This window comes from Pseudophryne corroboree, chromosome 10 (assembly GCF_028390025.1).
Source record: "Pseudophryne corroboree isolate aPseCor3 chromosome 10, aPseCor3.hap2, whole genome shotgun sequence".
Taxonomy (NCBI): domain Eukaryota; kingdom Metazoa; phylum Chordata; class Amphibia; order Anura; family Myobatrachidae; genus Pseudophryne; species Pseudophryne corroboree.
Window position 1 is genome coordinate 7,684,167 of NC_086453.1, and position 24,039 is coordinate 7,708,205.

The 24,039-nt window shown below is 50.5% G+C and overlaps 1 protein-coding gene across 1 annotated transcript; it reads left to right on the top strand.

Moving 5' to 3' along the window:
- The first annotated feature begins 1,536 nt into the window (after positions 1-1,536).
- Positions 1,537-22,196, top strand: TMEM82 (transmembrane protein 82). The gene is made up of 6 exons (XM_063942080.1): positions 1,537-1,707; positions 7,095-7,167; positions 9,634-9,808; positions 11,736-12,144; positions 19,460-19,647; positions 21,005-22,196. Exons 1-6 carry the CDS (start codon positions 1,638-1,640, stop codon positions 21,098-21,100), a joined length of 1,011 nt encoding a protein of 336 aa, XP_063798150.1. The 5' UTR covers positions 1,537-1,637; the 3' UTR covers positions 21,101-22,196.
- Positions 22,197-24,039: the final 1,843 nt, after the last annotated feature.

A 24,039-nucleotide genomic window follows, 5' to 3' on the forward strand; every position in this document is an offset into this window, starting at 1 on the left:
GACCTGGGGAATGTGTCAGTGAGTAATGAGTACACCTGTGCACCTGCTGGGAGACCTGGGAAATGTGTCAGTGAGTAATGAGTAAACCTGTGCACCTGCTAGTTGACCTGGGAAATGTGTCAGTAAGCAACGTGTACACCTGTGCTCCTGCTGGGTGACCTGGGAAATGTGTCAGTAAGTAATGAGTACACCTGTGCGCCTGCCGGGTGACATGGGAAATGTGTCAGTAAGTAATGAGTACACCTGTGCGCCTGCTGGGTGACATGGGAAATGTGTCAGTAAGTAATGAGTACACCTGTGCATCTGCTGGGTGATCTGGAAAATGTGTCAGTAAGTAATGAGTACACCTGACCACCTGCTGGGTGACCTTGGAAATGTGTCAGTGAGTAATGAGTACACCTGTGCACCTGCTGGGTGACCTGGGAAATGTGTCAGTAAGTAATGAGTACACCTGTGCGCCTGCTGGGTGACCTGGGAAATGTGTCAGTGAGTAATGAGTACACCTGACCACCTGCTGGGTGACCTTGGAAATGTGTCAGTGAGTAATGAGTACACCTGTGCGCTGATTATTATAACCAGGTGGAATACACAGGTTCTGTGGCTGATTATTATAACCAGGTGGAATACACAGGTTCTGTGGCTGATTATAACCAGGTGGAATACACCGGTTCTGTGGCTGATTATTATAACCAGGTGGGATACACAGGTTCTGTGGCTGATTATAACCAGGTGGAATACACAGGTTCTGTGGCTGATTATAACCAGGTGGAATACATCGGTTCTGTGGCTGATTATTATAACCAGGTGGGATACACAGGTTCTGTGGCTGCTTATAACCAGGTGGAATACACAGGTTCTGTGGCTGATTATAACCAGGTGGAATACATTGGTTCTGTGGCTGATTATTATAACCAGGTGGAATACACAGGTTCTGTGGCTGATTATAACCAGGTTGGATACACAGGTTCTGTGGCTGATTATAACCAGGTGGAATACACAGGTTCTGTGGCTGATTATAACCAGGTGAGATACACAGGTTCTGTGGCTGATTATTATAACCAGGTGGAATACACAGGTTCTGCGGCTGATTATAACCAGGTGGAATACACAGGTTCTGTGGCTGATTATAACCAGGTGGGATACACAGGTTCTGCGGCTGATTATAACCAGGTGGAATACACAGGTTCTGCGGCTGATTATAACCAGGTGGAATACACAGGTTCTGTGGCTGATTATAACCAGGTGGGATACACAGGTTCTGCGGCTGATTATAACCAGGTGGAATACACAGGTTCTGTGGCTGATTATAACCAGGTGAGATACACAGATTCTGTGGCTGATTATAACCAGGTGGAATACAGGACCTGTGTAATTCAGGAGGATCCCAGTGTAAAGAGACAGTATGGTAAGCCGACATGTAAGTCAGCTGTGCTCAGGCATGGATATCCTGAAAACCTGGACTGCAATGGCGGAGTTTGGGATTATTATTACACGGACAGATCCCAGGCAGACAGGAGGGAGGAACCTGGGGCTGCCGGGGTTAATGTCTCCTCTGCTCTGTGTAATCACTTGTCAGGGCTCATAATGACCTTTACTCTCATATAAGGCTGTCTCCCAGCTCCTGTGCCAGGCTGAGGATGGGTCTCTTCTCATACATACCCAGGGTCCCATGGCAGTTCTGGGGCAGCGTGGACTGTCTGCTACAAGGTGAGGTCTATATCTGTTATAATGCCACCCCCCCCAGACCCCATATTATGGTAGAGCCGCTGCAGCAATGTACGGGAGGAGGGGGGTGCCTGCCTGTCATACACAGGCAGAGGGGTGCGGGTTCTGCTGTGTAATGAGTTATATATGGCCATAAGGCGGCTCTAGCCGGGAGTCAGGGAGCCACCTATACTATCCCTTTACACTCATGGATTACACAGGTTCTGTGGCTGAGTAACACCAGGTGACACGCAGCATGTAGTCAGCCAGCCCCAGAACCTGTGTAACTCATAGGTGTCCCGGTTTAAAGGGACAGTATGGTAAGTCTACTTAATGGGTCCCTTTTTTTTTTTTTTTTTTTTTTTTTTTTACAAGGGGTTCTATATAATGTAAGTGGCCACGAGAAACCTTATTTATAGTGCATGTAGCCATAGGGATCATCGGGGCAGATGTAAGAACGTGCGCTATGTGCTTTTTGCAGCTCCCGCTTTTACCGCATCACAGTTATGTATGATGCGGCTCACAGCGGGAGTTTAAGGCAAACGCAAGGCGCATGGGGCCGTTCGTCCGGTGCGCTGTGCTGCGTGTTGGCGGCAGCTACCTGATGTATGACGTGGATGGTCGCGCCTTACCGCTTGTTACTCCCCTTTCTGTGAGGTCGGCAGGTCGGGGCTGGCGCTGCAGCACTAGTTCTTTGTTGTGGCTTTTTTTTTTTTTTTTAATATAACTTTATTGTCTGGCTACGGTGCCTGAGGGTCACACAGCACGGCTCGCTGGGAGCTGGGGAGAAGGTGCATGCGCGCTGACACGCTCGCCTCAGGTCCCCGGAGTCCTTACAGAGGATTCGCGTATGTGCAGGGTGACGGGCACGGTGGAACGATCTTGTTCAGTAATGAACGATAAATCGTTCATATCGCTCATTGTGTATGCACCAATGATGAGAGATGCGCGTCCCCGCTGTCGTTTTCCCTCGTTCAGCATAGCAAGCCAATTTGGACGATGGTTGTTAATCGTTGAAAACGAACATTGTCCAAATCAGAAACATCGGCAAGTGTGCGGGGCCCATCGCATAATGGGCGTAAGGTGCAATTGGGGCGATCGCTGCTATTTCAGGGAGTCTCCTGCAGAATTGGGAGGGTAGGTAACCATGGTGTAGGGTCCCTGTATGCCGGGGTATCTGGATGGTAGGTAACCATGGTGTAGGGTCCCTATTGTCCCTGTATGCCGGGGTATCTGGATGGTAGGTAACCATGGTGTAGGGTCCCTATTGTCCCTGTATGCCGGGGTATCTGGATGGTAGGTAACCATGGTGTAGGGTCCCTATTGTCCCTGTATGCCGGGGTATCTGGATGGTAGGTAACCATGGTGTAGGGTCCCTATTGTCCCTGTATGCCGGGGTATCTGGATGGTAGGTAACCATGGTGTAGGGTCCCTATTGTCCCTGTATGCCGGGGTATCTGGATGGTAGGTAACCATGGTGTAGGGTCCCTATTGTCCCTGTATGCCGGGGTATCTGGATGGTAGGTAACCATGGTGTAGGGTCCCTATTGTCCCTGTATGTCGGGGTATCCGGAGGGTAGGTAACCATGGTGTAGGGTCCCTATTGTCCCTGTATGCCGGGGTATCCGGATGGTAGGGAACCATGGTGTAGGGTCCCTATTGTCCCTGTATGTCGGGGTATCTGGATGGTAGGTAACCATGGTGTAGGGTCCCTATTGTCCCTGTATGTCGGGGTATCTGGATGGTAGGTGACCATGGTGTAGGGTCCCTGTATGCCGGGGTATCTGGATGGTAGGTAACCATGGTGTAGGGTCCCTATTGTCCCTGTATGTCGGGGTATCTGGATGGTAGGTAACCATGGTGTAGGGTCCCTATTGTCCCTGTATGCCGGGGTATCTGGATGGTAGGTAACCATGGTGTAGGGTCCCTATTGTCCCTGTATGTCGGGGTATCTGGAGGGTAGGTAACCATGGTGTAGGGTCCCTATTATCCCTGTATGTCGGGGTATCCGGAGAGTAGGTAACCATGGTGTAGGGTCCCTATTGTCCCTGTATGCCGGGGTATCTGGATGGTAGGTAACCATGGTGTAGGGTCCCTATTGTCCCTGTATGTCGGGGTATCTGGATGGTAGGTAACCATGGTGTAGGGTCCCTATTGTCCCTGTATGTCGGGGTATCTGGATGGTAGGTAACCATGGTGTAGGGTCCCTATTGTCCCTGTATGCCGGGGTATCTGGATGGTAGGTAACCATGGTGTAGGGTCCCTATTGTCCCTGTATGTCGGGGTATCTGGATGGTAGGTAACCATGGTGTAGGGTCCCTGTATGCCGGGGTATCTGGATGGTAGGTAACCATGGTGTAGGGTCCCTATTGTCCCTGTATGTCGGGGTATCCGGAGGGTAGGTAACCATGGTGTAGGGTCCCTATTGTCCCTGTATGTCGGGGTATCTGGAGGGTAGGTAACCATGGTGTAGGGTCCCTATTGTCCCTGTATGTCGGGGTATCCGGAGGGTAGGTAACCATGGTGTAGGGTCCCTATTGTCCCTGTATGCCGGGGTATCTGGATGGTAGGTAACCATGGTGTAGGGTCACTATTGTCCCTGTATGTCGGGGTATCTGGATGGTAGGTAACCATGGTGTAGGGTCCCTATTGTCCCTGTATGCTGGGGTATCTGGATGGTAGGTAACCATGGTGTAGGGTCCCTATTGTCCCTGTATGTCGGGGTATCTGGATGGTAGGTAACCATGGTGTAGGGTCCCTGTATGTCGGGGTATCTGGATGGTAGGTAACCATGGTGTAGGGTCCCTGTATGTCGGGGTATCTGGATGGTAGGTAACCATGGTGTAGGGTCCCTGTATGTCGGGGTATCTGGATGGTAGGTAACCATGGTGTAGGGTCCCTGTATGCCGGGGTATCTGGATGGTAGGTAACCATGGTGTAGGGTCCCTGTATGTCGGGGTATCTGGATGGTAGGTAACCATGGTGTAGGGTCCCTGTATGTCGGGGTATCTGGATGGTAGGTAACCATGGTGTAGGGTCCCTGTATGCCGGGGTATCTGGATGGTAGGTAACCATGGTGTAGGGTCCCTATTGTCCCTGTATGTCGGGGTATCTGGATGGTAGGTAACCATGGTGTAGGGTCCCTGTATGCTGGGGTATCTGGATGGTATGTAACCATGGTGTAGGGTCCCTATTGTCCCTGTATGCCGGGGTATCTGGATGGTAGGTAACCATGGTGTAGGGTCCCTATTGTCCCTGTATGTCGGGGTATCTGGAGGGTAGGTAACCATGGTGTAGGGTCCCTATTATCCCTGTATGTCGGGGTATCTGGATGGTAGGTAACCATGGTGTAGGGTCCCTATTGTCCCTGTATGTCGGGGTATCTGGATGGTAGGTAACCATGGTGTAGGGTCCCTGTATGTCGGGGTATCTGGATGGTAGGTAACCATGGTGTAGGGTCCCTGTATGCCGGGGTATCGGGATGGTAGGTAACCATGGTGTAGGGTCCCTATTGTCCCTGTATGTCGGGGTATCTGGATGGTAGGTAACCATGGTGTAGGGTCCCTGTATGCCGGGGTATCTGGATGGTATGTAACCATGGTGTAGGGTCCCTATTGTCCCTGTATGCCGGGGTATCTGGATGGTAGGTAACCATGGTGTAGGGTCCCTATTGTCCCTGTATGTCGGGGTATCTGGAGGGTAGGTAACCATGGTGTAGGGTCCCTATTATCCCTGTATGTCGGGGTATCTGGATGGTAGGTAACCATGGTGTAGGGTCCCTATTGTCCCTGTATGTCGGAGTATCTGGATGGTAGGTAACCATGGTGTAGGGTCCCTATTGTCCCTGTATGTCGGGGTATCTGGATGGTAGGTAACCATGGTGTAAGGTCCCTATTGTCCCTGTATGCCGGGGTATCTGGATGGTAGGTAACCATGGTGTAGGGTCCCTATTGTCCCTGTATGTCGGGGTATCTGGATGGTGGGTAACCATGGTGTAGGGTCCCTGTATGCCGGGGTGTCTGGATGGTAGGTAACCATGGTGTAGGGTCCCTATTGTCCCTGTATGTCGGGGTATCCGGAGGGTAGGTAACCATGGTGTAGGGTCCCTATTGTCCCTGTATGTCGGGGTATCTGGAGGGTAGGTAACCATGGTGTAGGGTCCCTATTATCCCTGTATGTTGGGGTATCCGGAGGGTAGGTAACCATGGTGTAGGGTCCCTATTGTCCCTGTATGCCGGGGTAGCTGGATGGTAGGTAACCATGGTGTAGGGTCCCTATTGTCCCTGTATGTCGGGGTAGCTGGATGGTAGGTAACCATGGTGTAGGGTCCCTATTGTCCCTGTATGCCGGGGTATCTGGATGGTAGGTAACCATGGTGTAGGGTCCCTATTGTCCCTGTATGTCGGGGTATCTGGATGGTAGGTAACCATGGTGTAGGGTCCCTATTGTCCCTGTATGTCGGGGTATCTGGATGGTAGGTAACCATGGTGTAGGGTCCCTATTGTCCCTGTATGTCGGGGTATCTGGATGGTAGGTAACCATGGTGTAGGGTTCCTATTGTCCCTGTGTGCCGGACCCCGGATACCGTGTGTAGGGTCCCTCACCCTGTGTGCCGGATACCGTGTGTAGGGTCCCTCACCCTGTGTGCCGGAACCCGGATACCGTGTGTAGGGTCCCTCACCCTGTGTGCCGGATACCGTGTGTAGGGTCCCTCACCCTGTGTGCCGGATACCGTGTGTAGGGTCCCTCACCCTGTGTGCCGGATACCGTGTGTATGGTCCCTCACCCTGTGTGCCGGATACCGTGTGTAGGGTCCCTCACCCTGTGTGCCGGATAGCGTGTGTATGGTCCCTCACCCTGCGTGCCGGATAGCGTGTGTATGGTCCCTCACCCTGTGTGCAGGATCCCGGATCCTATGTATTGAGCCTCTAAATCTGAGACCCCTAAGTTGGGGTGCCAGCCAGGACCCTCATCCTGTGTGCATGATGACTAATCCCTTGTGCCGGGCCCCTGACTCCTGTGCGTGCCCGGGCCCCTGACTCCTGTGCGTGCCCGGGCCCTCAGTCTCTGTGACCATGAGAACAGCACTGAGAACACTGTGAGTCCGTCGGTTGGCATACCGACTCTGAGATACCGGCCGCCAGGATGTGCAATAAAGCCCCTTGCGGGCTGGGTGGGTCACTGCGCTCGCCACAGGTTGTATTCCCCCTCCATGGTGTCGTGGACATCCACGTGTAGGAATAGTCCTGGGCCCCCTGCCGGCACTCTGGCAGCCAGGACCCCGGTATCTGTATGCTGAACGCCGGGATCATATCTACATCCCATGAGCGCTGTCCAGCCCTGATTGCTGGGAAATGGTAATCATGGGAACGATCTCTCCTCTCTCCCAGGTCTGGTTGGGGCCAGCGCTGTGTCCGTCCTCTACAACTTCATGAGGGTCCATCTCTACATCATGTGTCTGAAGTAAGTTGTATCCTCTAAATAATATACAAAACATTGCAACATACTACTAACTACTAGTACACAGAGACTAACTACTAACTAGACACATATACTAATACCTGCTAACTAGTACACGGAGACTAACTCCTAACACTGCTAACCAGACACACATACTAATACCTGATACTGCTAACTAGTACACGGAGACTAACTCCTAACACTGCTAACCAGACACACATACTAATACTGCTAACTAGTACACGGAGACTAACTCCTAACATTACTAACTAGACACATACTAATACCTGATACTGCTAACTAATACACAGAGACTAACTCCTAACACAGACGTAATTTGATTTAACCATCTGCCCTGAAGACTGTGTTTGGGAACCTCTGATCTATTTAAAAAGCTGGATCCATACTAAGCTCACACCCGTACACACAGTGACGTGCCAGATCCGCGCTAAGCTCACACCCGTACACACAGTGACGTGCCAGATCCGCGCTAAGCTCACACCCGTACACACAGTGACGTGCCAGATCCGCGCTAAGCTCACACCCGTACACACAGTGACGTGCCAGATCCGCGCTAAGCTCACACCCGTACACACAGTGACGTGCCAGATCCGCGCTAAGCTCACACCCGTACACACAGTGACGTGCCAGATCCGCGCTAAGCTCACACCCGTACACACAGTGACGTGCCAGATCCGCACTAAGGGGTCATTCCGAGTTGATCGCTAGCAGCTTTTGTTTGCTGCGCAGCGATCAGGCAAAGAAATGGCAGTTCTGCGCATGCGGCGCATTGCACACGCGCGACGTATGGGCACAACAAACAATGTAGTTTCACACAAGGCCTAGCGAAGCTTTCAGTCGCACTGCTGACCGCAAAGTGATTGACAGGAAGAGGGTGTTTCTGGGTGTCAACTGACCGTTTTCAGGGAGTGTTTGAAAAAAATGCAGGCGTGGCTGGGCGAACGCAGGGCGGGTTTGTGACGTCAAAACAGGAATTGAACAGTCTGAAGTGATCGCTAGCGCTGAGTAGGTCTGGAGCTACTCTGACACTGCACAAAATTATTTTGTAGCCGCTCTGCGATCCTTTCGTTCGCACTTCTGCTAAGCTAAAATACACTCCCCAGTGGGAGGCGGCATAGCGTTTGCACGGCTGCTAAAAACTGCTAGCGAGCGAACAACTCGGAATGACCGCCTAAGCTCACACCCGCACACACAGTGACGTGTCAGATCCGCACTAACCTCACACCCGCACACACAGTTACGTGTCAGATCCACAATTGGTGGAGGTAGTAGCACCTGCAGGTGCGCCTATTGGCGTTCTCCCATCTGTGACTTTATGCAAATTGCGCTACAAAGTCCCTCTCTAATGTACATCACTGCGTATGACTGTGTAAGGGCTGAGACGCCCACTGTCTGCGTCCGGTGGTGCTCCGAAACTTGTGCCAGCCCTATGGCATGTGCAGGGTCTCTATCTGACTATGGCCTCCTAAGTGAGCGTCTGTGTGTGCAACCGCTTTCACCAACATGCCCATAACATGCCCATTTCCGTGCGTGTGCTGAGCCTACCAGGCACACCCATGACACGCCCATCGCAGTACGTGTGCTGAGCCTCCTCCCAGTCACCGCCCTGGAACGCCCATAAGACGGCCATCTTGGTGCGTGTGCCATGTGCCTCCTCCCAGTCACCGCCCAGCAACGCCCATAAGACGGCCATCTTGGTGCGTGCACCTCTGTCCAGGAACGCCCATAAGACGGCCATCTTGGTGCGTGTGCCATGTGCCTCCTCCCAGTCACCGCCCAAGAACAACCATAAGACGGCCATATTGGTGCGTGCGCCTCTGCCCAGGAACGCCCATATGACGGCCATCTTGGTGTGTGTGCCATGTGCCTCCTCCCAGTCACCGCCCAAGAACAACCATAAGACGGCCATCTTGGTGCGTGCACTGAGACTCCTTCCAGTCACCGCCCAGTATACCCAGCACATTTTCACTACCCTTCTGAAAATACAACTGTGACTCTGTATGGACACAATCAGTGTGTGTGTGTGTGTGTGTGTGTGTGTGTGTGTTAGTGTGGATCCAGCATTTTCCCTAGACTTAGGGCATGGATCGCAAAATCTTTCTCTAATGGGGAAAACCATGTGCACTGCAGGGGGGTAGATGTAACATGTGCAGAGAGTTAGATTTGGGTGGGGGGTGTTCAAACTGAAATCTAAATTGCAGCGTAAAAATAAAGCAGCCAGTATTTACCCTGCGTAGAAACAAAATAACCCACCCAAATCTAACTCTTTCTGCACATGTTACATCTGCCCCCCCCCCCCCCCCCCAACACTGCACATGGTTTTGCCCATTAGAGAAAGATTTTGCTTTTGTGATCAGGTCTGAATTAGGCCCTTAGTGTAGACCCAGCTCTCACCTAAACCCCAGACAATGCTACTAACTGGTCTCCTCACCCTCTTCTGGCACACAGTGACCCCGAGAGGCAGAAGAGAGCCGCCCAGCTCGCCTCCCAGTCTCGGCTCAGGGATCTTCTCCATCTGCTGCTCCTCACCCTCCTCTACTCCCTGCTGGGGCCACGAGTGGGGGCCCTAGTGACTCTGGAGTTCTCTCTGCGTGCAGTCTCCATGATCCTGTCTCTGCCAAAGGTTTGTAGTGTGAGCCCCAGAAGAGACACTGCCCCACGCCGCTGCCTACAGAGCCCTCCCCCTCCTACCAGTGATGTGCCCAAGTATTTATTACATCTTCCTGGGCCCCGCAGGTCCTTCAAGCTCAGGTGGAAAATGATGCACAGTAGGGTTCTAGTGCTGATCATGTCGGTAAAGGCTGACGCACATAGGTGGAAGGTTTGTCCCATGTGGGAACATTTCTCCAGGGACTATATTACTACAGGTCCCCGAATCCTGGGGTCATACCTGGGTGCTGGCCCACACAATTTATGTCTAATTAATAACATTTACTTATTTATCGCCAGCATTTTCCGTTGCGCATTAACCAGAGCCAGCCCTAACCAATATGATGCCCTAGGCAAGATTTTGGCTGGTGCCCCCTAGCACCACCGCTGGTTCCACCTCTGACCTTGCACCTCTTTCCCAGCACCATCACCCCTCACCCATAGCAGTCCTTAGTTTAGTGTTTGTACCCCCTATATTTTAAATAGGAACAGTTTGCACATTTGGCGCACAGCCCAAAAATGGGTGTGTTTTTGCTGGCAAGGGGCATGGCCACACAATAGTAACCCCAATTCCAATTACGCCACACAGTACTGCAACTTTATTCACATTTGATCATGCGATAGTGTCCATAATTAATATTACATCCCACAGTAGTATCACTTTATCTTTATAAACGTTACTCCTCACAGTAGAGCCTCTTACTCACATTACATCACACTGAATTGCTCCTTATTCACATTACACCACACCCTATTGCTCTTTATTCACATTAGACAACACAGTAGTGCCTTTTCTATATGCAACGCCACATAGTAGAGCACCTTATACACCTAATGCCACACAGTAATGCCCCTTACACATATGAGACACATTATTAATGTCCTTATAAACATAATGTGCCTTACACATTATGACAACCTTTATTAATGCCCTTATACACATAATGTCCCTTACACATATGCCGCACATTATTAATGCCCTTATACACATGACACACATAGTGCCCCCTACACATTTGCTGCACATTAATAGTGTCCCTATACACATAAAGACACACATACAGTAGTACCCTGTTACACATATGCCGCACATTATTAATGCCCTTACACACATAATGACACACATAGTGCCCCTTACACATATTCTGAACACTACTGCACAACCAACCCACTCACATGCACACAGCACTCACACTGCCACGAACACTGTGACCTCTGCCTCTGCTTGGATACAGATGTGTCCTCATAAATCTTGCTTCAATGCTAACGTTGGGCACCTTTTTTTAATCAAAATGCATCTTATTTGCATTGCTATGTGGCTAGGATGCACAAGCAGCTTCTGCTGATTAAAATGATATGTGGCATGCCTATATACTGTGTGAGACTGTGGCTGTATCTGCATATGAAATGCTACACACAGAATATAGGCATGCCGCATATCATTTTAATCAGCAGAAGCTGCTGATGCCCCTAGGCATATCAAATGCCCTAGGCAATTGCCTAGTTTGCCTATACCTATGGCCGGCTCTGGCATTAACCCACACCCGATAAGTAGCGATAAATATAATGGACACTTATCGCTGTAGGCCTTAGCCGCGTCCGATGGGAACTTGGACCCAGCGGCTCTCCAGAGGTGCGACCTCTGGGCTGCATCTTCAGTCCCCTGCCATGTGGACTTACCTCCACTTGCACACTGCTGCCACCTACCTCCATAATGACCTCTCTGATAAATGTATCAAGCCTTCAATGAGTGGAGAAGTTGCCCGTAGCAACCAATGAACTTCTATCATTTTGTAGAATGCACTGAAGAACTGCTAGGCAGCAGCTGATGCGTTGCTATAGGCAACCTCTCCACTCGTTGCTCTCTGGATCAGTGAGGGTAACTGGCGTTGTCTCCGCAGGGCACCCACAGCTCGCAGCTCTTCTTCCTCTGCCAGTTCTCCCTGGGCTGTGGGGTGACCTGCAGCCTGGATTACCTGCACGAAGGAGCCCCCCACCGCACCTGGAACCTGCTGCTGGCGGTGGGCCTGTCCACCCTGATTGTGTGGCAGACGAGGCGGATGAGCCGGCACGTGGGGGTGATGTACCAGCTGCACAGCAGTAAGCGGTATTGCGGGGTGTGCCTGTCGCTGGTGGCATGGTGGCATGAGATCCCCACCGTCCTGCGCCGCGCCCTGAAAGTGGCGTTCCTCGTGTCCGACCTGGCGGCAGTGGCTGTGATCAACAGGGATTTCCTCAGCACCTCGGAGGCCGTACGGTTCTGGACCCCACTTACCATCTGCTACACCCTGCTGGTTATATATATGCAAGGTGAGGATAGCGGTGATGGCACGTTCTCTTCCCCCGTAATGTATGGAAAACCGCCTAGAGAGACGATACGGGGCGGACTCTGAGCTGGGAACAAAGCAAAGCGAGCCAGTAACTGCACCTGGACAGGGCATGCTGCACTGCGGGTGGGGGCAAATACCTTTATTACGTACCATGCAGGCAGAGCCGTAGCTAGATATTTTGTCCTCGTCCCCCAACCATATATGAAATAGTGATGGCGCACGCCAAAAGTAAAGGCGTGACTTTGTGGGGAAGGGGCAAGGACCACAGAATAGAACTAATTCATATTACACCACAGTAGTGCCCCTTATATGGGTTACGCCGCACAGTAGTGCCCCTTATATGGGTTACGCCGCACAGTAGTGCCCCTTATACAGGTTACGCCGCAAAGTAGTGCCCCTTATACAGGTTACACCGCAAAGTAGTGCCCGTTATACACGTTATACCACACATTAGTGCCCCTTATACACGTTATGACACAGTAGTGCCCCTTATACAGGTTACGCCGCACAGTAGTGCCCCTTATACACGTTATGACACAGTAGTGCCTCTTATACAGGTTACGCCGCACAGTAGTGCCCCTTATACACGTTATGACACAGTAGTGCCCCTTATACGGGTTACGCCGCACCGTAGTGCCCCTTATACGGGTTACGCCGCACAGTAGTGCCCCTTATACAGGTTACGCCGCACAGTAGTGCCTTTTATACACGTTACACCACACATTAGTGCCCCTTATACACGTTATGACACAGTAATGTATCTTATACAGGTAACGCCGCACAGTAGTGCCCCTTATACACGTTACGCCGCACAGTAGTGCCTTTTATACACGTTACACCACACATTAGTGCCCCTTATACACGTTATGACACAGTAATGTATCTTATACAGGTAACGCCGCACAGTAGTGCCCCTTATACACGTTATACCACACATTAGTGCCCCTTATACGGGTTACGCCGCATCGTAGTGCCCCTTATACGGGTTACGCCGTATCGCAGTGCTCCTTATACGGGTTACACCACACAGTAGTGCCCCTTATACAGGTTACGCCACGCAGTAGTGCCCCTTATACACGTTATACCACACATTAGTGCCCCTTATACACGTTATGACACAGTAGTGTATCTTATGCAGGTTACGCCGCACAATAGTGCCCCTTATACAGGTTACGCCACACAGTAGTACCACTTATAGACATGCCACAGTAGAGCCCCTCCTCCTCACTCCTCTTCCTCCTGTTGGGCTCAGCCATGGTCTGATGTCTCCCTTCAGCTTGCGGGAGACTCGCTCGGCTCAGCCGGGACAGCGCACTGCACAGAGAGAGAGAGCGCAGGGCACCTGCCGCTGAGGTGTATACTAGTAATATACATTGCAGCGAGCGCTTGGCAGATTGCGGCTGCAGCTGGTACCACCAAGTGGGCATCTGCTCTTGTCGGACCGCCCTAGTTATGGCACTAAATAATACTGTCTGCTTCTGCATGTAGCCCACACATGCTGGACGGCTTTATTCATACACTGCAATGTAGATCTGAGCTAGCTCCCCCTCTCCAAACCTCTCTGCACATGTTACATCCACCCCACCCGCACAGTTACATGGTCTTACCCAGGTGCGGGTACTGGCTTCCTTTGCTTTGCTCCCATCCCAGGATCAGCCCCTGAGTCCCCGTCCATATCCGTGGTGTGTATTACTGTCTCTCCTGTATATCTCTGACGTCCTAAGTGGATGCTGGGGACTCCGTAAGGACCATGGGGAATAGCGGCTCCGCAGGAGACAGGGCACAAAAGTAAAAGCTTTAGGATCAGGTGGTGTGCACTGGCTCCTCCCCCTATGACCCTCCTCCAAGCCTCAGTTAGGTTTTTGTGCCCGGCCGAGCAGGGTGCAATCTAGGTGGCTCTCCTAAAGAGCTGCTTAGAGTAAAAGTTTTGTTAGGTTTTTTATTTTCAGTGAGTCCTGCTGGCAACAGGATCACTGCAACGAGGGAATTAGGGGAGAAGAAGTGAACTCACCTGCGTGCAGGATGGATTGGCTTCTTAGGCTACTGGACACCATTAGCTCCAGAGGGACGATCACAGGTACAGCCTGGATGGGTCACCGGAGCCGCGCCGCCGACCCCCTTGCAGATGCTGAAGAGAGAAGAGGTCCAGAAATCGGCGGCTGAAGACTTCCCAGTCTTCTTAAGGTAGCGCACAGCACGGCAGCTGTGCGCCATTGCTCTCAGCACACTTCACACCAACGGTCACTGAGGGTGCAGGGCGCTGGGGGGGGGGCGCCCTGGGCAGCAATGAAAGTACCTATGCTGGCTAAAAATACATCACATATAGCCTCTGGGGCTATATGGATGTATTTAACCCCTGCCAGGTTGTCAGAAAAACGGGAGAAGAAGCCCGCCGAAAAGGGGGCGGGGCCTATTCTCCTCAGCACACAGCGCCATTTTCCTACACAGCTCCGCTGCTAGGAAGGCTCCCAGGCTCTCCCCTGCACTGCCCTACAGAAACAGGGTTAAAACAGAGAGGGGGGGGCACTTATTTGGCGATATTATTATATATTAAGATGCTATAAGGGAAAACACTTATATAAGGTTGTCCCTGTATAATTATAGCGTTTTGGTGTGTGCTGGCAAACTCTCCCTCTGTCTCCCCAAAGGGCTAGTGGGGTCCTGTCCTCTATCAGAGCATTCCCTGTGTGTGTGCTGTGTGTCGGTACGTGTGTGTCGATATGTATGAGGACGATGTTGGTGAGGAGGCGGAGCAATTGCCTGTAATGGTGATGTCACTCTCTAGGGAGTCGACACCGGAATGGATGGCTTATTTAGGGAATTACGTGATAATGTCAACACGCTGCAAGGTCGGTTGACGACATGAGACGGCCGGCAAACCAATTAGTACCTGTCCAGGCGTCTCAAACACCGTCAGGGGCTTTAAAACGCCCATTTACCTCAGTCGGTCGACACAGACACGGACACTGACTCCAGTGTCGACGGTGAAGAAACAAACGTATTTTCCATTAGGGCCACACGTTACATGTTAAGGGCAATGAAGGAGGTGTTACATATGTCTGATACTACAAGTACCACAAAAAAGGGTATTATGTGGGATGTGAAAAAACTACCTGTAGTTTTTCCTGAATCAGATAAATTAAATAAAGTGTGTGATGATGCGTGGGTTTCCCCCGATAGAAAATTATTGGCGTTATACCCTTTCCCGCCAGAAGTTAGGGCGCGTTGGGAAACACCCCTTAGGGTGGATAAGGCGCTCACACGCTTATCAAAACAAGTGGCGTTACCGTCTCCAGATACGGCCGCCTTCAAGGAGCCAGCTGATAGGAGGCTGGAAAATATCCTAAAAAGTATATACACACATACTGGTGTTATACTGCGACCAGCGATCGCCTCAGCCTGGATGTGCAGCGCTGGGGTGGCTTGGTCGGATTCCCTGACTGAAAATATTGATACCCTTGACAGGGACAGTATTTTATTGACTATAGAGCATTTAAAGGATGCATTTCTATATATGCGAGATGCACAGAGGGATATTTGCACTCTGGCATCAAGAGTAAGTGCGATGTCCATATCTGCCAGAAGATGTTTATGGACACGACAGTGGTCAGGTGATGCAGATTCCAAACGGCACATGGAAGTATTGCTGTATAAAGGGGAGGAGTTATTTGGGGTCGGTCCATCGGACCTGGTGGCCACGGCAACAGCTGGAAAATCCACCTTTTTTACCCCAAGTCACATCTCAGCAGAAAAAGACACCGTCTTTTCAGCCTCAGTCCTTTCGTCCCCATAAGGGCAAGCGGGCAAAAGGCCAGTCATATCTGCCCAGGGGTAGAGGAAAGGGAAGAAGACTGCAGCAGGCAGCCCCTTCCTAGGAACAGAAGCCCTCCACCGCTTCTGCCAAGTCCTCAGCATGACGCTGGGGCCGTACAAGCGGACTCAGGTGCGGTGGGGGGTCGTCTCAAGAGTTTCAGCGCGCAGTGGGCTCACTCGCAAGTGGACCCCTGGATCCTACAAGTAGTATCCCAGGGGTACAGATTGGAAATTCGAGACGTCTCCCCCTCGCAGGTTCCTGAAGTCTGCTTTACCAACGTCTCCCTCCGACAGGGAGGCAGTATTGGAAACAATTCACAAGCTGTATTCCCAGCAGGTGATAATCAAAGTACCCCTCCTACAACAAGGAAAGGGGTATTATTCCACACTATTTGTGGTACTGAAGCCAGACGGCTCGGTGAGACCTATTCTAAATCTGAAATCTTTGAACACTTACATACAAAGGTTCAAATCAAGATGGAGTCACTCAGAGCAGTGATAGCGAACCAGGAAGAAGGGGACTATATGGTGTCCCTGGACATCAAGGATGCTTACCTCCATGTCCCAATTTGCCCTTCTCACCAAGGGTACCTCAGGTTCGTGGTACAGAACTGTCACTATCCGTTTCAGACGCTGCCGTTTGGATTGTCCACGGCACCCCGGGTCTTTACCAAGGTAATGGCCGAAATGATGATTCTTCAAAGAAAAGGCGTCTTAATTATCCCTTACTTGGACGATCTCCTGATAAGGGCAAGGTCCAGAGAACAGTTGGAGGTCGGAGTAGCACTATCTCAAGTAGTTCTACGACAGCACGGGTGGATTCTAAATATTCCAAAATCGCAGCTGATTCCGACGACACGTCTGCTGTTCCTAGGGATGATTCTGGACACAGTCCAGAAAAATGTGTTTCTCCCAGAGGAGAAAGCCAGGGAGTTATCCGAGCTAGTCAGAAACCTCCTAAAACCAGGCCAAGTGTCAGTGCATCAATGCACAAGAGTCCTGGGAAAAATGGTGGCTTCTTACGAAGCGATTCCATTCGGCAGATTTCACGCAAGAATTTTTCAGTGGGATCTGCTGGACGAATGGTCCGGATCGCATCTTCAGATGCATCAGCGGATAATCCTGTCTCCAAGGACAAGGGTGTCTCTTCTGTAGTGGCTGCAGAGTGCTCATCTACTAGAGGGCAGCACATTCGGCATTCAGGACTGGGTTCTGGTGACCACGGATGCCAGCCTGAGAGGCTGGGGAGCAGTCACACAGGGAAGAAATTTCCAAGGAGTGTGGTCAAGTCTGGAGACTTCTCTCCACATAAATATACTGGAGCTAAGGGCAATTTACAATGCTCTGAGCCTAGGAAGACCTCTGCTTCAAAGTCAACCGGTGCTGATCCAGTCGGACAACATCACGGCAGTCGCCCACGTAAACAGACAGGGCGGCACAAGAAGCAGGAGGGCAATGGCAGCAAGGATTCTTCGCTGGGCGAAAAATCATGTGATAACACTGTCAGCGGTGTTCATTCCGGGAGTGGACAACTGGGAAGCAGACTTCCTCAGCAGGAACGACCTCCACCCGGGAGAGTGGGGACTTCATCTGGAAGTCTTCCACATGATTGTGAACCGTTGGGAAAGACCAAAGGTGGACATGATGGCGTCCCGTATGAACAAAAAACTGGACAGGTGTTGCGCCAGGTCAAGAGACCCTCAGGCAATAGCTGGGACGCTCTGGTAACACCGTGGGTGTACCAGTCGGTGTATGTGTTCCCTCCTCTGCCTCTCATACCCAAGATACTGAGAATTATAAGACGGAGAGGAGTAAGAACTATACTCGTGGCTCCGGATTGGCCAAGAAGGACTTGGTACCCGGAACTTCAAGAGATACTAAGAAGGGACTTGCTTCAGCAAGGATCATGTCTGTTCCAAGACTTACCGTAGCTGCGTTTGACGGCATGGCGGTTGAACGCCGGATCCTAAGGGAAAAAGGCATTCCGGAAGAGGTCATCCCTACCCTGGTCAGAGCCAGGAAGGAGGTGACCGCACAACATTATCACCGCATTTGGCGAAAATATGTTGCATGGTGTGAGGCCAGGAAGGCCCCCACGGAGGAATTTCAACTCGGTCGATTCCTGCATTTCCTACAAACAGGAGTGTCTATGGGCCTCAAATTGGGGTCCATTAAGGTTCAAATTTCGGCCCTGTCGATTTTTCTTCCAGAAAGAATTGGCTTCAGTTCCTGAAGTCCAGAAGTTTGTCAAGGGAGTACTGCATATACAACCCCCTTTTGTGCCTCCAGTGGCACTGTGGGATCTCAACGTAGTTCTGGGATTCCTCAAATCACATTGGTTTAAACCGCTCAAATCTGTGGATTTGAAATATCTCACATGGAAAGTGACCATGCTGTTGGCCCTGGCCTCGGCCAGGCGAGTGTCAGAATTGGCGGCTTTGTCTCACAAAAGCCCATATCTGATTGTCCATTCGGACAGGGCAGAGCTGCGGACTCGTCCCCAGTTTCTCCCTAAGGTGGTGTCAGCGTTTCACCTGAACCAGCTTATTGTGGTACCTGCGGCTACTAGGGACTTGGAGGACTCCAAGTTGCTAGATGTTGTCAGGGCCCTGAAAATATAGATTTCCAGGACGGCTGGAGTCAGGAAAACTGACTTGCTGCTATCCTGTATGCACCCAACAAACTGGGTGCTCTTGCTTCTAAGCAGACGATTGCTAGATGAGCCCACCTTCCTTGTGTAAATGCCCATTCCACAAGGAAGGTGGGCTCATCTTGGGCGGCTGCCCGAGGGGTCTCGGCTTTACAACTTTGCCGAGCTGCTACTTGGTCAGGGGCAAACACGTTTGAAAAATTCTACAAATTTGATACCCTGGCTGAGGAGGACCTGGAGTTCTCTCATTCGGTGCTGCAGAGTCATCCGCACTCTCCCGCCCGTTTGGGAGCTTTGGTATAATCCCCATGGTCCTTACGGAGTCCCCAGCATCCACTTAGGACGTCAGATAAAATAAGAATTTACTTACCGATAATTCTATTTCTCGTAGTCCGTAGTGGATGCTGGGCGCCCATCCCAAGTGCGGATTGTCTGCAATACTTGTACATAGTTATTGTTACAAAAATCGGGTTATTGCTGTAGTGAGCCATCTTTTCAGAGGCTCCGCTGTTATCATGCTGTTAACTGGGTTCAGATCACAGGTTGTACAGTGTGATTGGTGTGGCTGGTATGAGTCTTACCCGGGATTCAAAATCCTTCCTTATTGTGTACGCTCGTCCGGGCACAGTATCCTAACTGAGGCTTGGAGGAGGGTCATAGGGGGAGGAGCCAGTGCACACCACCTGATCCTAAAGCTTTTACTTTTGTGCCCTGTCTCCTGCGGAGCCGCTATTCCCCATGGTCCTTACGGAGTCCCCAGCATCCACTACGGACTACGAGAAATAGAATTATCGGTAAGTAAATTCTTATTTTCTCTGTGTTTGTGGTACAGAGGAGCAGAACCAGAAGCCCACGGAGCAGATGGCCTATCAGACGGTGTTCGTGCGTATGGGGGGTCTCCTGATTCTCATGATGACAGTGGGGAGATGGTCCGACATCTTACACATCTTCATCTCGCTGGTGGGAGAGCTGTGGTGTCTGGCCCATGCCGGGGTCATGCTGGACATTTGCCGGGAAGAGGTGAGATGGTGGTTCTCTGGCACGTACCATGTGAAGAAATTATGGGTTGCTGTGCTCCTAAAATGTAATTTTAGAAAATTACCGGTCGGAACGCGTCCCCATTGTTGGTCCAGTTTATGTTCTTTCTAAAACTCAAACTACATCGTGCACTGGGTTTAGATTCTGTGCTATTGGTTGTGATGCACCGGTCCAGAACTGCACATCTATACAATGTGTCCACCAGAGGTTCTCAAACGTGGTCCTCAAGGCACCTGAACGGTTTTAAGCCACAGGTGCCTTAATTATCACCTCAGTCAATTTGATTTAACAATCTGTGCAGAGTCATGGATATACCTAAAACCTGAACCGTTGGGGTGCCTTGAGGACCGCGTTCGAGAACCTCTGAATTAGGGGTCTATTCATGAAGCAGTGAAAAGAGTGGAGAAAAATACCAGTGGAGAAGTTACCCATGACAACCATCAGCTTTGAAGGAAGCCTTTATCAAGTACATTCTATAAAATGTAAGGGAAATGCTGTTTGGTTGCCATGGGCAACTTCTCCTCTTGTCTGTTTCTCCAACTCTTTTCATTGCTTCATGAATAGACCCCTTTGTCTGTTAAATGTGACCCAATGTATAATCCCGCGGCCCAATGTCCTCATCAATCTACAATCCTCCAGTTGGGCTTATCACTATGATCCGTGGCCATAGTCGCTCACTGTTTCCCCAACACTTAAGGGTTGGCTGATGCCCTCACACACATCGCTGGTCACCTGCCCGTCTGACCAATGGTCATCTGTCTGATCCAATTCCATTGCATTCTGGTGACTGGTAGAGAGGACACAAATTATAAATGACCAGGCGTTCCTGGACGTTGACTGGGAGGTAACGGGGGGGTGGCTAATCAGCCAAAGGTGGGGGGGGGGGGGGTGTTTCTGGCCAGTGACTGGGAGGTAACGGGGGGTGGCTAATCAGATGTGAGGGGGCGTTCCTGGCCAGTGACTGGGAGGTAACAGGGTTGTGGCTAATCGGGCGCACAGAGATGTGAGGGGCGTTCCTGGCTGGTGACTGTGAGGTAACGGGGGTGTGGCTAATCAGATGCACAGATGTGAGCGGGCGTTCCTGGCCGGTGACTGGAAGGTAATGGGGGGGGGGGCTAAGCAGATGTGAGGGGGCGTTCCTGGCCGGTGACTGGAAGGTAATGGGGGGGGGCTAATCAGATGTGAGGGGGCATTCCTGGCCGATGACTGTGAGGTAACGGGGGTGTGGCATCCGTATTGTGTTGGATACAGGATGGGACCATTGCTGGTGTATCTGACTTGCTATAATGTATGTGGACCATCCATGCTTCTTCTCACCTGTGTTTGGCTTCCTCTCTAGGATTATGCAGCAAGAATATTATCGTCCCGAACGTTCCGCGCTCCGAGGAAAGAAAGCGGATTGAGGGCCGGGCATAGCCCAGAGGAACAAGACTGACCTCTTATGGGAAAACTTTTGTGCCAGATAGAACAACAGGGATTATGTGCTCTACACCTGTTATTATGGGAACAGATTACATGGTGGTTACAGTGTACTTGTAGTGCATCAGCCGGTGTTTTCCCTACTCCGCTCTCTGGGACACCAGGAGAAGGTGGGACTGGACGATGGGCGTGATGCTATACTGGAGTTCGGAATAAAGCGTTCAGAGCCCAGATTTATGGGAACCTACACAAGTTGAGCTATGGACCTAATCAGACCTTTGGTGGTGGCCTCAGGGTCACAAACTATGTGGTGGGAATTGCTGGAACTTGCATCTCTGTGGGTTGGGATGACCAATGGATTGGCGCAGATAGTTAACTACTAATCCTGGAATCACAAGAGCAAGAGTCACTAATTGAGCCACAATGCTGGTACCACATAACCCTTTCCACGTGGGATCTAGGTCAGCTGCCACCTTCCTCCTGATGAAACCATGAGACTCACACGGAGAAACGCGTCAATTTACAGTACAGCATCTGTTATCAGCTGGTGTCCTCACAGCATCTGTTACATTCCAGCGGCTCTGCTGTGAAAGGCAGTGGCTCCCGGGGATCACCGGGCTGCTACCACTTACTGGCTCTCTTCTCCTGAGCCAACTGTGACACGCACGCACAGTCGCCAGCTCCAGCCGGGCCCACTACTACCACACTATAACCAATGCCACATAGACCTGAACCGTGTGTAAGCTGGTCTCATATGGGAACGTTCAATAATTGCGCTGCCGGATACCCCTTGGACGGACGTGTGTTCCGCAATTTGCTTGGCAAATTTTCTTCTGTCTAACTAACCGTTCCAAGCTGCCAGTTTACCATTCTGATCCCTTATCCCCATACTGCTGCGTTGTACACTATGATACTGAGAAAAACACAAGGTTTAGTGCATCTATTATAGGGATTCCAGATGGCTTTCTGGACTTTAATTGATACTATATGTGTTTTGTTGTGTGGTGTTTTTTGTTGTTGTTGTGGGGTATTTTATTTTTTGTTGCTTTTATTTAAGTAATTTTATTTTGTATCTGACTCCAGTCGCTCCTTGTGGGGTGTTTTTTTTTTTTTTGTTTTTTTTTTGTTTTGTTTTTTGGGGAGGGGGGGGGGTCTTGTTATTTTAGTATTTTGTTAGCAGACGTCATCTTTAGATGGTGATACATACCTACGTCTTTTCATTTGTAATCTAAATTCTTACATAGAGATGATTGAATCTGAAGGATCGCAAACACGTAAAGCTTGAAATGTATTTTCTATTTTTTTAGTGTTTGTTTAAACATTTAAACTGTCCACATTATGCCACGCAGTGCCCTAAGTTCCCATTATACCACACAGTGCCCCTCAGTCCACATTATGCCACGCAGCGCCCTAAGTTCCCATTATACCACACAGTGCCCCTCAGTCCACATTATGCCACGCAGTGCCCTAAGTTCCCATTATACCACACAGTGCCCCTCAGTCCACATTATGCCACGCAGCGCCCTAAGTTCCCATTATACCACACAGTGCCCCTCAGTCCACATTATGCCACGCAGCGCCCTAAGTTCCCATTATACCACACAGTGCCCCTCAGTCCACATTATGCCACGCAGTGCCCTAAGTTCCCATTATACCACACAGTGCCCCTCAGTCCACATTATGCCACGCAGTGCCCTAAGTTCCCATTATACCACACAGTGCCCCTCAGTCCACATTATGCCACGCAGCGCCCTAAGTTCCCATTATACCACACAGTGCCCCTCAGTCCACATTATGCCACGCAGCGCCCTAAGTTCCCATCATACCACACAGTGCCCCTCAGTCCACATTATGCCACGCAGCGCCCTAAGTTCCCATTATACCACACAGTGCCCCTCAGTCCACATTATGCCACGCAGCGCCCTAAGTTCCCATTATACCACACAGTGCCCCTCAGTCCACATTATGCCACGCAGCGCCCTAAGTTCCCATCATACCACACAGTGCCCCTCAGTCCACATTATGCCACGCAGCGCCCTAAGTTCCCATTATACCACACAGTGCCCCTCAGTCCACATTATGCCACGCAGCGCCCTAAGTTCCCATTATACCACACAGTGCCCCTCTGTTCACATTAGGCCACACAGTGCCCCTCAGTCCATGTTCTGACACAGTGCCCTCTGCTCACATTATACCACACTGCGCCCTCTGTTCCCGTTATACCACACGGCGCCCTCTGTTCCCGTTATACCACACAGTTCCTCCTAGTTCACATCATGCAGTGCCCCCTAGTTCCTATTATACCCCACAGTGCCCTCTCATCGAGGCTTGGACGGTGACCTGCGCGCGGGATGCTGGGAGTAGCGGAGTCTCCGTATGGCGCTGAGTGTCCGGTGATGTAAGACCTCTGTTATACATTATATGGCTGCTTATACAGGTTGAGTATCCCATATCCAAATATCCGAAATACGGAATATTCCGAAATACTGACTTTTTGAGTGAGAGTGAGATAGTGAAACTTTTGTTTTTTGATGGCTCAATGTACACAAACTTTGTTTAATACACACAGTTATTAAAAAATATTGTATTAAATGACCTTCAGGCTGTGTATAAGGTGTATATGAAACATAAATGCATTCTGTACTTAGAATTAGGTCCCATCGCCATGATATCTCATTATGGTATGCAATTATTCCAAAATACGGAAAAATCCCATATCCAAAATACCTCTGGTCCCAAGCATTTTGGATAAGGGATACTCAACCTGTATCTCGCTCTTTGTGGGTGCATTATTTATTCAAATATATAGTTTTTTTTTATAGACATAAGTCACTATTGTGTGCCTCCTTTATGTAAAAAATAAAAATAAAAATGTATATATAATCTGGCGTTACTTAGAGATGCAGAAAAAGGATAAACCCAGAAATATTCGGGCGCTGTGAAATGAGGTGCTTC